The following is a 12,102-nucleotide window of genomic DNA, read 5'->3' on the forward strand; positions in this document are numbered from 1 at the left end:
AGTTAAATACCAAAAATATTCATTTTATTAAATTGAAATAAGATAAAAAAAATCTTTAAATAATAAAGGATGATTTTTTAAAATTTTTTAAGGAACTAAAAGAGCATTAAAAAAACACGTTGGACTCGTGAGATTGGAATATCAAAAATAGACTTAAATTTATTTCAATTATAGAAAGATTATTTTTTAAAAAATTTAAATTAAAAGGTACTTTTAAATAACAAAGGATTGAATTTTTTTCTTAAGTTCATGGGAATAAAAATACATTAAATAACAAAAAAAAAATGTTAGGCATATGGGCTTACTAGCCAAGGCCCAACATGCCTAGACCTCAATAAAAAAAAAAACTCAGGTGTGTGGGTCTTCCATCTCAGGCCCGCATGCTTGGGCTTTATTTATTTTAGTGAATTAAGCAAATGATGTTTTATCTATAACCTAAATTTTTACGACTAAAGGGTTGTCAGGAAAAATAGGGTTAGGATTGTTTTACATCTAAAAATCTATTTTGAGTTATTTTTTGATTGAAAACACCTAAAAATATCTCAAAGATATAATTGAACCCTTTAAGCCTTCAAATAACTCGAAAATCTATCAAAAAATAAAAAAATAACCTAAAATCAAAAAAATTCCAGATATCAAATCTACGTTTTCAAGTGATTTTAAGATGAAATTAAGAACACCTCAATGAAACTCTTCTCATATAAGAAAACTTGTTAACACTAAGATCAATTATTTTTTTGGTCGGAATTGATGTTAACTGGGATTTTTTTCCTTTATCACTAGAATTCAACGCTTTCTTTCTTCTCTTTAAATGAGAAACTGAAAAATAAAAAAAATAAACTTTCAAACCTACCATGAATTTTAGAAAACTACAAGGACTAGAAATCTATCCATTAAAAGCAAAATGATCTAAGTTAACTTTTCATGCTAATTTTGAAAAAGCCTTTAATTAATTTAACCATAAAAGGATAAAATCATCTAAAACAAAGTTTTATAACTAAAATAAAAAAAAAAATTAATTATATAAATCCACAATGAAATGTTAGAGTACCTACAGTATGTTTTGCACATTAAATTAAACCCCCTCACATCTTAGTTTTTGTTAATGTGTGATGTGAAAGAGTATATATTACGGTATAGTCTCTAATACGGTGTATATATATATATACATGAAATACAAGATGCTGTCTTTATCATATGAATCAAAATCTATTAACAAGTCGCGATAAGATCATTGGTTTCCATACCCATGAAAAAATTTATCAAAATGCACACTGTATATATATACAATAAAAAACAAAACCAAATACACAAAATGTCAACAAGTTACAACACAAAGTCTTTATTCAAGGCCAGAAAAGAAATACAATCACGAGGTTTAATTTACATCAAACGTTTCTTGAAGTAAATTAATCATCAAACAATTAATATAATGCCGTCCCCTTCTCTACAACACTTGAGTTGATGACTTGGGCTCCATAGAAAATTCTTCTGTGGTATCTCCATGCTTGGTTGAATCGTACTTTTCTCCATCACCCCACAATGCATAAGCCTCTTCACCATGCACGGCATCGTCCCCAATAAGCAGTTCTTCCTCAGACATTCTCAATGGTATCACAAGGTTTATCACTACACAAATAATTGATGTAACAACAACGTTCCATCCAATTATGAAAGCAGCGCCAACTAGTTGTTTGAGTATTTGGATTCCACCAGAACCACCGTATACACCTCCCCTTGAGTTTGTCACCGGCAAAAATAGTGCACACAGCTGAGGTTCTGCAAAAAGGCCTGTTAAAACTCCTCCGAGAAGGCCAGCAACAGCGTGGGTGTGAAACACACCTAGTGTGTCATCAATCTTTTGAATTAGTGTCCATCTTTTGTGAACAATCATCATGGTGAACCATGGAACACTACCGGATAGAATTCCCATGATTATGGCAGCCCATCCTTGAACAAGACCTGAAAAATATACAAATTATAAAACCTGAAGACAATGCTATAAAATCAGTGATTTTTTAAACCGTGAAACCAGATTTAGGGCTACAAAAATCCATAAAAAAACTTTGAAGGACGTTAGAATATAATCTATTATTAATTTCCTTATGGTTTATCACTATATATGACTATGAAACCAAGGTGAAATAATATGTATCTCTTGTAAAACTAATTATTTAACGAATATGGGTTAAAATCATCATCATCTATGTAATAGATATGAGCCAATATCATCAGTCTATAACCCTAAAAACAAGCCTTAATGTTTGATCCTCCATGTCCTGCCTTACCGGCCCCCCAATTTTTTATTTATTTTTAGAGTCTATATATTGAATTAAATTATTTCTTGAGATAGCTCTGATCTACCCTTTTCTTTGTTCCTTCCCATCCCAATAGAATGGGAATTATGAACAAAAATTTAGAACTTCTGAAATAATTCTTCAAGTTCAATTATACTATCAAGTTTGTTAAGTAAGGGCACACAAATAGATTAAAAAAAGAAAAAAGTCAACTAACGCTAGGTGTGACAAGACTAAAAGAAAGAGATTATTGAATACTTAATTCTAGCTCCAAGTCCAATAAAAAAGTCAACGCCTTTCATGTGAACAAGATCTTGAAAAGCATCTCTTCAACTGGAAAAGAAGATGTAAGAACTATATACCTGCACCAGGGGTAATGCAAACAAGGCCAGTAATCATGCCCTGAACAGCACCAATGACAGAAGGTTTCTTGAAGAAAATGACATCTAGCCAGGTCCATACAAGAAGACTAGTAGCTGCACAAATGTTAGTGTTAAGGACAGCCATGGAAGAGTCGATATTGGCTGTGTATGGATCTCCACCGTTGAATCCAGCCCATCCCATCCATAGCAACCCTGCCCCTGCTAACATTAGCAGCACATTGTTTGGCGGAAATCTCTCTCTATCCTTTGTTGATCTTGGACCTACCTGCATCATTTACAAGGAAAATCTCTCACCATCCCACCAATTAATATATATATTCTCCTCATATCATGGAAGAAATTACAAGAAAAACAAAAATAGTCTATTATAATTTTTATGTACACACACTATACTATTCTTGGTCAACTATCAAAAATATTGATCCTGAATTATAATATTGTTATTTATACTAATCTTCATGAATATTTCATTTCTTGCCATAAAGGTGATGAACCTCTAAAAACTAACCAAATTCAGTAATTTAAGAGAGAGCTTACCTGTTTCTTGAGCTACTTCTACTATGCACGATTTAGCTAACATAGATGAATTCGATACTCGAGATTTCTTTTAGCAGAGTTGAAAAATATTCCACTAAAATTTTCCTCCTCATATTCATTCTGATTTAGAGAGAAGAAAACATATTCATGGATGGGCTATACGTACTACTATTTATTTGTGACATTTTTCTCATGTTTCAATACTGAACATGGAGTGAAGAAGCTTTTATCTTTTAGCGATGAACTACGTGTCATCATCTAAACTTTTAGAAATATAACCTCTAAATATTAAAGAAAAAGAGGTTGGTAAATTTCTGCTTAAATCACAAAAACAATTAACTCAAGGATCTGAAGAACTTAGAGATTAAATATTCACTGAAAATGTTCTTGTACCAAGAAAAGGTCTGTGCAATATTTTCCAAGGAAGCAAGAAATTTCTAACTGAGTAGTGAAAGTTCAAATACACGAAACAAAAAAGATAGACCTAACATGCATTTTGTACCTATAATTTACATTAAGGCATATGTACATATGCTCCAAGACAAAGAGAATAGGAAAAAAAAAGATAAAAGAACTAACCCAGTAGGCAGCAGTCAAGCCAGCAATTCCTGAAGAAAGATGAATAACATAGCCACCGGAATAGTCCATGACACCCCAGTGAAACAAGAATCCACCACCCCACAAGCTAAAGGCTCCAACAGTGTAAGAGAAAGTTAGCCATAGTGGCACAAAAGCCATCCAAGCCTTAAAACTCATTCTTCCAAGGACTGATCCAGCCAAAAGAATAAGAGTGATTGCAGCAAACACACACTGAAACCAAACCATGGAAGCCATGGGATAAAATGGTGTGATCATTGCAGTCTCCACTTCACCATTATCATAAAAATGTGTGGTCGCAGGCAGTGCAGCTTGCTTGATTAAAAACTTCTGGCCTAAGGCAGGTCCTGCTTTACCCCAAAAGGGCAAGAGCTTATCTCCAAAAGACATCTTGTAGGCCCAAACCACCCAGCAGAGTACAACAGCAGCGAAAGCATATAAGGCCATGAAAGCTGAATTGACTGCCCATTTTTTCTTCACAATACTTCCATAGAGGATCACAAGTCCTGGCATACTTTGGAGGCCAACAAGGGTGGCTGATATCATTTGCCATGAATTATCACCCTTGTTTAACCAGTCAGGAACTGATGCTGAGCCTCCTTGGTATGCCACCGGTACTGGGTTGGGTGGAAGAGCAGCCATGGTTTTTAGAAGGCTAGGACTAGCTAGCAACTGCTACTCCTATTTGACTAGCTCTTTTTTCCTACGATAAGCGAGCCCTGACTACTGTAGAAGGAAATGGACGCAATGGGACTTATAAATATGCGCAAAGCAAAATTTTGTTGGAATTAATTTTAAACTCTACATTGTATTTTTATTTATTCTAAGTACACAAATATTATATTAATTATGTGAAAGGCCATATGACTTTGTTTTAAGAGAGTAATGGAAAGGAAAACCTTTTTGGTTGCTAGTTAACTTACTTTTACTTTTATGTTTCCTCTCCGTTAAAGCTTCAAGATAACATTTAATTATTGTATTGGGATAGAAAAAATAAAAATAGTAAAAATAAAAATTACTTTTAATGAAATCCAAAAAAATCCAAAAAGTTCAAAAACAAAGCTTTTGGATTAGATAATTGGTTAATTAATTGATCCTAATAATTTTATTTATTTATTTTTAATCAAGATAATTGATAGCTTATATTTGGTGCTTGGTAGGTCAACGTGACTTGCGATCAATACTTGCAAAAGATTTTTTTTGATAGAGATGAAGATTCTCCAATACTTAAATTAAATAAATATCTTTTTAAAGAGAAAAAATACAATAATATTTTAGAGAGAGATGACATGAAATATGTAATAGAGAATGAAGATTATAAACCTTTGTTCTAAATATCTCATGGCGTATTAATAACTCATGAGTTTTGTCATTTTATAAAGAAAAAAAAAACTGGAGTGCTACTTCATCTTTATAATATTTTGAGTTGTATATTGCACTCATTTTATCTAGTTAAAAGATAGAGAAATGACTGACCATGAAAGATATTAATATATCTAATGGTTTTGATGAATTATAAACTTATTTAATTAAATCTATTTGTAATTCCTCTATAATTTTATATAAAAATCTATATAATTGATATTGTTAAATTTAATCATTTCTTGAGTTTGATCAGACGAAATATATCTAGTCTAAATATGCTATTAAATCCATATGTAGCTGGGTCACGCAACTGCTATATCCAACACCTTGACTCGGCGCTAGCTAGAATGTCAAAGACAATTTCTGTTGAAGTTATTGATGCTATTTTCTGGGACTTGCATATAACTCTCCCTCCATGGTACCGTTTACTGTTGATTTCCTGGAAAAGGCATCAATTGGAGCTGGAGTTTTTTAGCCTGTGTTTTCGAGGGTCTCTTTTGCTTGGTTCTTGTTATTTTGCTGATTTATTCTCGGCCAAGGCAAAAAAAATTGTATTTGAATGATTGTCAACTAAATTAATAGCTTAGTTAATAAAGTTATTTATTGTCATATCAAGCAATAATATGTTACCATCAAATGGAAGAAACTGAAAAGGGAGAAAGCATGGCTGATGGCCCCCTCCCACACCTCCATGTAAAAAAAAAAAAAAAAAAAAAGTCAAATCCTTTGATACCATAAGGAATGAAGGGGGGAAGCAGCTGGTATATATTTCTTGAATTATAAATTATGTTGAAAGATTCCCACAAACGGTGCCTTGTCTTATTGGCCAGCTTGACATGTTTAGTTATTCTCCTGTAATAATAGGGTTTCTGTCAAGCTGGAAAAACTTCATTAAATTATTATAAGACTAGCCCTAAACATGTCATGCTGGGCCATAACGGAGAGGAATCCCCGTGAATCTTTTTCTTGAAGTAGAACCTCACCTAATTCTTAAGAGTTTGTTGACTATTATCCCTGGAATCTTAAACTATATATGCACGCATCATACTATACTTTAAAAAAATATAGGAAAAATACTGTATATGTATTGTAAACATAAACTTATTGTACGGTACACATTAAATATTTATGTTATAGATGATATTGTAGTATCAGGGGTGTTATTTTTTATATTTTTTAGTTAAAAAATACTGTTGAGTCTGACTTGATCGCCAGACTCAAGGCTGCTAGGTTTGGCTCCGCGATCAAACCCCAAGGATATAGGATCATGCTGTTCAGTAGAACCCAATAGCATTATTGAATTCTGTTTCCACTAAGACTCAGTATTATTGAGTCTGGTTACCCAACCAGACCCAGCTGTTGTTGAACTTTTTGGCTATCAGATCCAATACTATTGGAGCTGGCTTTGCTGCACCACCCAAAACATTTAGTATATTTCCTATATTTTTTATATATTTATTTATTTATATAATTGTTATTGGGTTCTCTCTTTCCTTCTTTATTTATCAAGTATTATAATTGTGTATTTAAATGCCAAAGACGTCACATTTGGCATGGTGATTCAAAGGGTTTTTTTTTAGTTTAAAACACCTCAAAATCTTAAAACGGTTTAATTAATGAAAGGGGAGGTCATCACTTTGAGTTGAAGTAAAATAGAGATTTTAAATCAAAATTAAATAAACTGGATTATTATTTTGATACTATATAAAGATAAAGATAGGTCTAATAAACCTTTCCTGCTATGAAAAAGTTCAATGTATTACAATAAGAAGGAAATTTAGAATCAAGATATTACCTCATATCATGTACTACATGAAGGCACATATGCTAGCTAGATATGGTATTAGAGTATTAGTTTGTCTTTAAAAAATTCCATATATATATTTATTTAATTTTTTAATAATTAGCATTACTTAAAAAAAAGAGTTATTTAAGGTATATTTTTTCCAGCTAATTTGCTGGTGATTAATTGATTATGCTGCCGTTTTCTTTGGCTTCAACCAGGCAGGATTGACAAATGACGAGATCTCATATGGCCAGTTCACATGATGGATCAAGTTGATATGACAGGCACACCACCTTCTATTTTTTATTCTTCTCTTTTAAACTTCAAGAACTAAGGAAAATTGTAAGGTAATATACAAATTATAAATGATGTGATTTGCCCTTTTGAGTCCCTTTTTGAACGTCATATGCTTTTATTTTTAGCATATATATATATATATATATATATATATATATATATATGTCGTGATCAAGTTATAGTGTCTTTTTTACGAGTGCTGACAAATGTTTTAAAATATTATTTTCTTTATTTTGAGAATAATGGTGATTGATTAAATGTTAATACATATGTTGTCTTCATCCCCTTTGTCCTATTTTGCGATCTATGAAAATGGATAAAAAAATTTGTTTGATTTAGTCCATGTATTATACAAAATGATCTTTAGCCAACAAAATTGAGGGAGATTCTTTTAATCCTTTCTTTTCTTTGTTGAATCATGTAGAAGGACATGTAATTCTATCAAATAAAATCATACACATGAAAAACCTTGGTCTAAAATTTTATTATAGAATATTTATTTTAAGTAATATGTTTTTTTAAAAAAACACAACTCTTTAAATAAATTTCAAAAACCGATGATTTCCAATTAAAACGCAATAAAAAATCCTAAATAAATTAGAAAATCTAAAAATAAAAAAATAGCAAAATTAACTTGAATAATCCTTTATAGATGTAATTTGAAGGCTTTCTGGTCATCAACTGAATATTATAGCTAACTCTCCTGTAAAATTAGGTCTTAAAAACTTCTTGGTTAATTTTAAGTATGATCTAACAGTCAAATTAAAAGCTATAAATTTTTTGATCATACCAATCATTCTGCGCAATTCATATTTTTTTTTGAACTTAACCATGTATTATCATTTGTAAATAAATAACGTTGTCAGGCAATTTACATAGTTTAATCTTGATCTGATACCCAAATTATAGCAAAAAGGAAGGGAAAAGTGTCATATCTATTATTGACCAAGAATGACTCTAGAAGCAAAATAAAATCTCAGCTGAGTTTGTTTACAGTTTCAGAGTTTGTTTACTGTTGCTATTCTAATGGCTATCTTTTATTCTATGTAACATAAAATTAGATATGCTTGGAGAATATCTTGCAATTTTGTTTTTCTTTATTGTATAAATAATCGTATTGAAATTCAATAAAACATGTATTTTACTGCATTTACAATTAGAAAGTGTTGTTTTCTCTTCAATATATACAACAAATTGTTATCAGAGCTGATTTTCTTGAGGGACTTGTGAGATTGAGAGATCCTAAACACAACCTTCAAACACTTGTGAGATTGAGAGAGCCTAAACACAACCTTCAAATACTTGTCATCTAAACACAACATATCCAATATGAACTCAGAAATGCCATTTACTACAGTTGCACCTGTAGTATTTGATGGGATCAATTATCAAGTATGGGTTGTTAGAATGGAAGCCTATCTTGATGCTAATGATCTATAGGAAGTAGTTGAACAAGTATATGAAGTGTCAATCCTGTCAGACAATCCAACTGCTGCACAAATAAAAAATCACAACGAGAATAAGCAGAGAACATCGAAAGCAAAAGCAACTCTGTTTGCAGCAGTCTCACCTACCATTTTTTACAGAATAATGACTCTGAAAACAACAAAGGAAATCTAGGATTTTCTGGAATGAGAATACGAAGGAAATGAGAGAATCAAAGGGATGCAGGTGCTGAACTTAATTCGAGAATTTGAGTTACAAAAGATGAAAGAATCAGAAAACAATCAAGGAATATTCTAACAAACTTCTTAGTATTGTTAACAATGTAAGACTTCTTGGCACTGATTTTTCTGATTTTAGAATTGTTCAAAAAATTCTAGTAACAATTCTAGAGAAGTTTGAGACAACAATCTCATCTTTAGAAAACTCTAAAGATCTGTCAAGCATAACCTTGGCAGAGTTGTTGAATGCACTACAAGCACAAGAGCAAAAGGGGCTGATGAGGCAAGAAAGAACTGTAGTGGGTTCATTCTTTGTCAAATCCCAAAATAACCGTGATGGTAAGAACATAAAAAAACAGAACAACAAGTTTGGAGGCTCTGCATTCAACACCAAAAACAATAAGACCAGCAATACTCAAAACTTTCTTCCATGCCCTCACTGTAAAAAAAAAAAAAACAATCATCCTCAGAATAAATGCTGGTGGAGACCTGATGCATATTGTTTTAAGTGTGGTCAGTTAGGGCACATGAAAAAGATATGCAAGACTCAACAACAACAAATTGAAGCCAAGGTTGCCGATGATCAGCATCAGGAGGAGCATTTGTTTGTGGTATTTTGTTTAGTTGCAAATAAATTCACAGAAAACTGGCTCATTGACAGCGGCTGTACAAATCATATGACTCATGATGGAAAGCTCTTCACTGAGCTTGATAGAAATGTTATTTCCAAAGTCAAGATTGGAAATGGAACTCACCTAAAAGTAGAAGGCAAATGAACAGCAGCTATTGAAACACACTCAGCTTTCAAATTAATTTCAGATGTACTATATGTTCCTTAAATTAATCAAAACTTGTTAAGTGTTTCTCAGCTGCTAGACAAAGGTTATAAAGTGTTGTTTGAAGATAAAAGTTGTGTGATTGAAGATGTTGAGGGCACAGAAGTTTTCAATATTCAAATTAAAGGCAAAAGTTTTGTACTGGATTTTAAAGAAGAGCAGATTACTGTACACAAAAAAGTCAATAATTCAATGCTTTGACACAAGAGAATGGGACATTATCGATATGAAGCATTATTTTTCATGGAAAAGAATAACATGGTGAAAGGCTTGCCTAAATTAGAAAAGGATTTTCCTACATGTGCTGCCTATCAATATGGAAAGCTGTCAAGACTTCTATTTCAACAAAGCAAAGCCTGAAGAGCTATACAGAAGTTGCAATTAATTCATACAGGTGTTGGAGGACCAATGGACACATCATCTCTAAATGGCAGTAAGTACTATATTGCCTTCATTGATGATTATTCCAGAATGTGTTGGATTTACTTTATGAAATTCAAAGCTGAAGTTGCTAATATATTTGGAAAGTTCAAAGCTTGGATTGAAACTCAGAACAACTGTAAAATTCAGGTAATCAAATCCGATAATGGAACTGAATACGCTTCTGAAAAATTTAATAGATTTTATAAAGATGCAGGCATTGAACACTAACTAACAACACCATATACTCCACAACAAAACGGTGTTGTGGAAAGAAAAAACAGAACAGTGATGGAGATGATGAGATGCTTACTTCATGATAAAGGACTGCCCAAGAAATTCTGGGCTGAGGCAGCTAATACATCAGTATTCTTGTTGAATAGATTGCCAACAAAAACCCTGCAGACAAAGACTTCATTTGAAGCCTGGTTTGGCTACAAACTAAAGCTAATTAATCTGAAGATATTTGGTTGTTTATGTTTCTCTTATATTCCTCAAAATAAGAGAAACAAACTGGATAAAAAGGTTGAAGCTGAGATGTTTGTAGGCTACAGTGCTGTTGCAAAAGCCTATAGAATCTACATACCTCAAAGAAACAAAGTAATCATCAGCAAGGATGTTTATTTTTTTTAATCTAACAGCTGAGATTGGAAGGATGAAAAGCATATTGAAGATCAAAATCAGAAGAATGAATTATATGATGAGCGTGTAAGAGGAACCAGAACTCTTGTTGACATTTATCAAATATGCAATGTTGCTGCAATAGAACCTGCAAATTATGAAGAAGCTGCAACTGATCAGAAATGGTTAGATGCAATGAAGGAGGAGCTAAAGATGATTGAAAAGAATCAAACATGGGAATTGGTGGACATACCTCAACATAAAAAAGTCATAGGAGTTAAATGGATTTTTAGGACCAAATTGAATTCTGATGGTTCTGTGAATAAATACAAGGCAAGACGGATTGTCAAGGGTTATGCTCAAATGTTTAGGGTGGGTTTTTTTGAAACATTCTCTCCAATTGCAAGGATGGATACAATAAGGATGTTGCTGGCACTTGCTGCACAAAAAGGATGGACTTTACATCAAATGGATGTCAAGTCAACTTTTTTGAATGGTTACTTGGAGGAAGAAATCTTTGTTGAACAACCTGAAGGTTTTTCTATTGCTGAATAAGAGAATCAAGTATATCATCTAAAAAAAGCCTTATATAGCTTAAAGCAGGCTCCAAGAAGCTGGTACAGCAGGATTGATGCTTACTTGCAGAACTTAGGCTTTATAAGAAGTCTAAGGGAATCTACTCTTTACATTAAAGGAGTTGAATGACAGATACTTGTTGTATCTCTTTGTGTTGATGATTTGCTAATAACAGAAAGCTGCAGAGAGCAAATTGACAAGTTCAAAGAAGAGATGAAGTCTGTTTTTGAAATGATAGGCCTTGGAAGGCTGACATTCTTTCTTGGCATGCAAATATTTTGAAAATAAAAAGAAATATTTCTGTGTCAGCACATAAATGCAAAGGAAATTCTCAAGAAGTTCAACATGGAACAATGCAAACCTACAACAACACCAATGAATCAAAAGGAGAAGTTCTGCAAGGAAGATGGAGCTGGAAAAGTGGATGAAAAGCTATACAGAAGCCTAATAGGTTGCCTAATGTATTTGACACCAACCAGACCATACATCATGCAAGCTGTAAGTCTATTATCTAGATATATGCATTGTGCAAGTGAAATTCATTTTAAAGCAACAAAGATAATCCTTAGATATATAAAAGGCAAAGCTGATTATGGGATCAAATTCAGTTAAGTTGGAAAATTCAATCTTCATGGCTACTCTGACAGTGATCGGGCAGGAAGCATTGATGATATGAGAAACACCTTTTGTTATTGCTTTAGCTTTGGTTCAGGTGTTTTTTCA

The 12,102-nt window shown here is 32.4% G+C and overlaps 1 protein-coding gene across 1 annotated transcript; it reads right to left on the bottom strand.

The window, feature by feature from the left end:
• Window positions 1-1,258: 1,258 nt before the first annotated feature.
• Window positions 1,259-4,543, bottom strand: LOC133701517 (ammonium transporter 3 member 1-like). Its single transcript, XM_062125458.1, has 3 exons — window positions 3,797-4,543; window positions 2,660-2,945; window positions 1,259-1,962 (listed from the first exon to the last, which is right to left on the bottom strand). The coding sequence occupies exons 1-3, from the start codon at window positions 4,454-4,456 to the stop codon at window positions 1,448-1,450; spliced, it is 1,461 nt and encodes a 486-aa protein (XP_061981442.1). The 5' UTR covers window positions 4,457-4,543; the 3' UTR covers window positions 1,259-1,447.
• Window positions 4,544-12,102: the final 7,559 nt, after the last annotated feature.

The sequence above is a fragment of the Populus nigra genome, chromosome 1, assembly GCF_951802175.1.
Source record: "Populus nigra chromosome 1, ddPopNigr1.1, whole genome shotgun sequence".
In the NCBI taxonomy this organism is placed as follows: Eukaryota; Viridiplantae; Streptophyta; class Magnoliopsida; order Malpighiales; family Salicaceae; genus Populus; species Populus nigra.

What these genes read in the sequence shown, in the direction of transcription:
- LOC133701517 (XM_062125458.1), bottom strand. Translation starts at nt 4,456, where the DNA reads ATGGCTGCTCTTCCACCCAACCCAGTACCGGTGGCATACCAAGGAGGC. An exon ending in GCTTGACTGCTGCCTACTGG is followed by an intron (nt 2,946 to 3,796) that starts GTTAGTTCTTTT and finishes TAAATGATGCAG; the next exon opens with GTAGGTCCAAGATCAACAAA. An exon ending in TTGCATTACCCCTGGTGCAG is followed by an intron (nt 1,963 to 2,659) that starts GTATATAGTTCT and finishes TATATTTTTCAG; the next exon opens with GTCTTGTTCAAGGATGGGCT.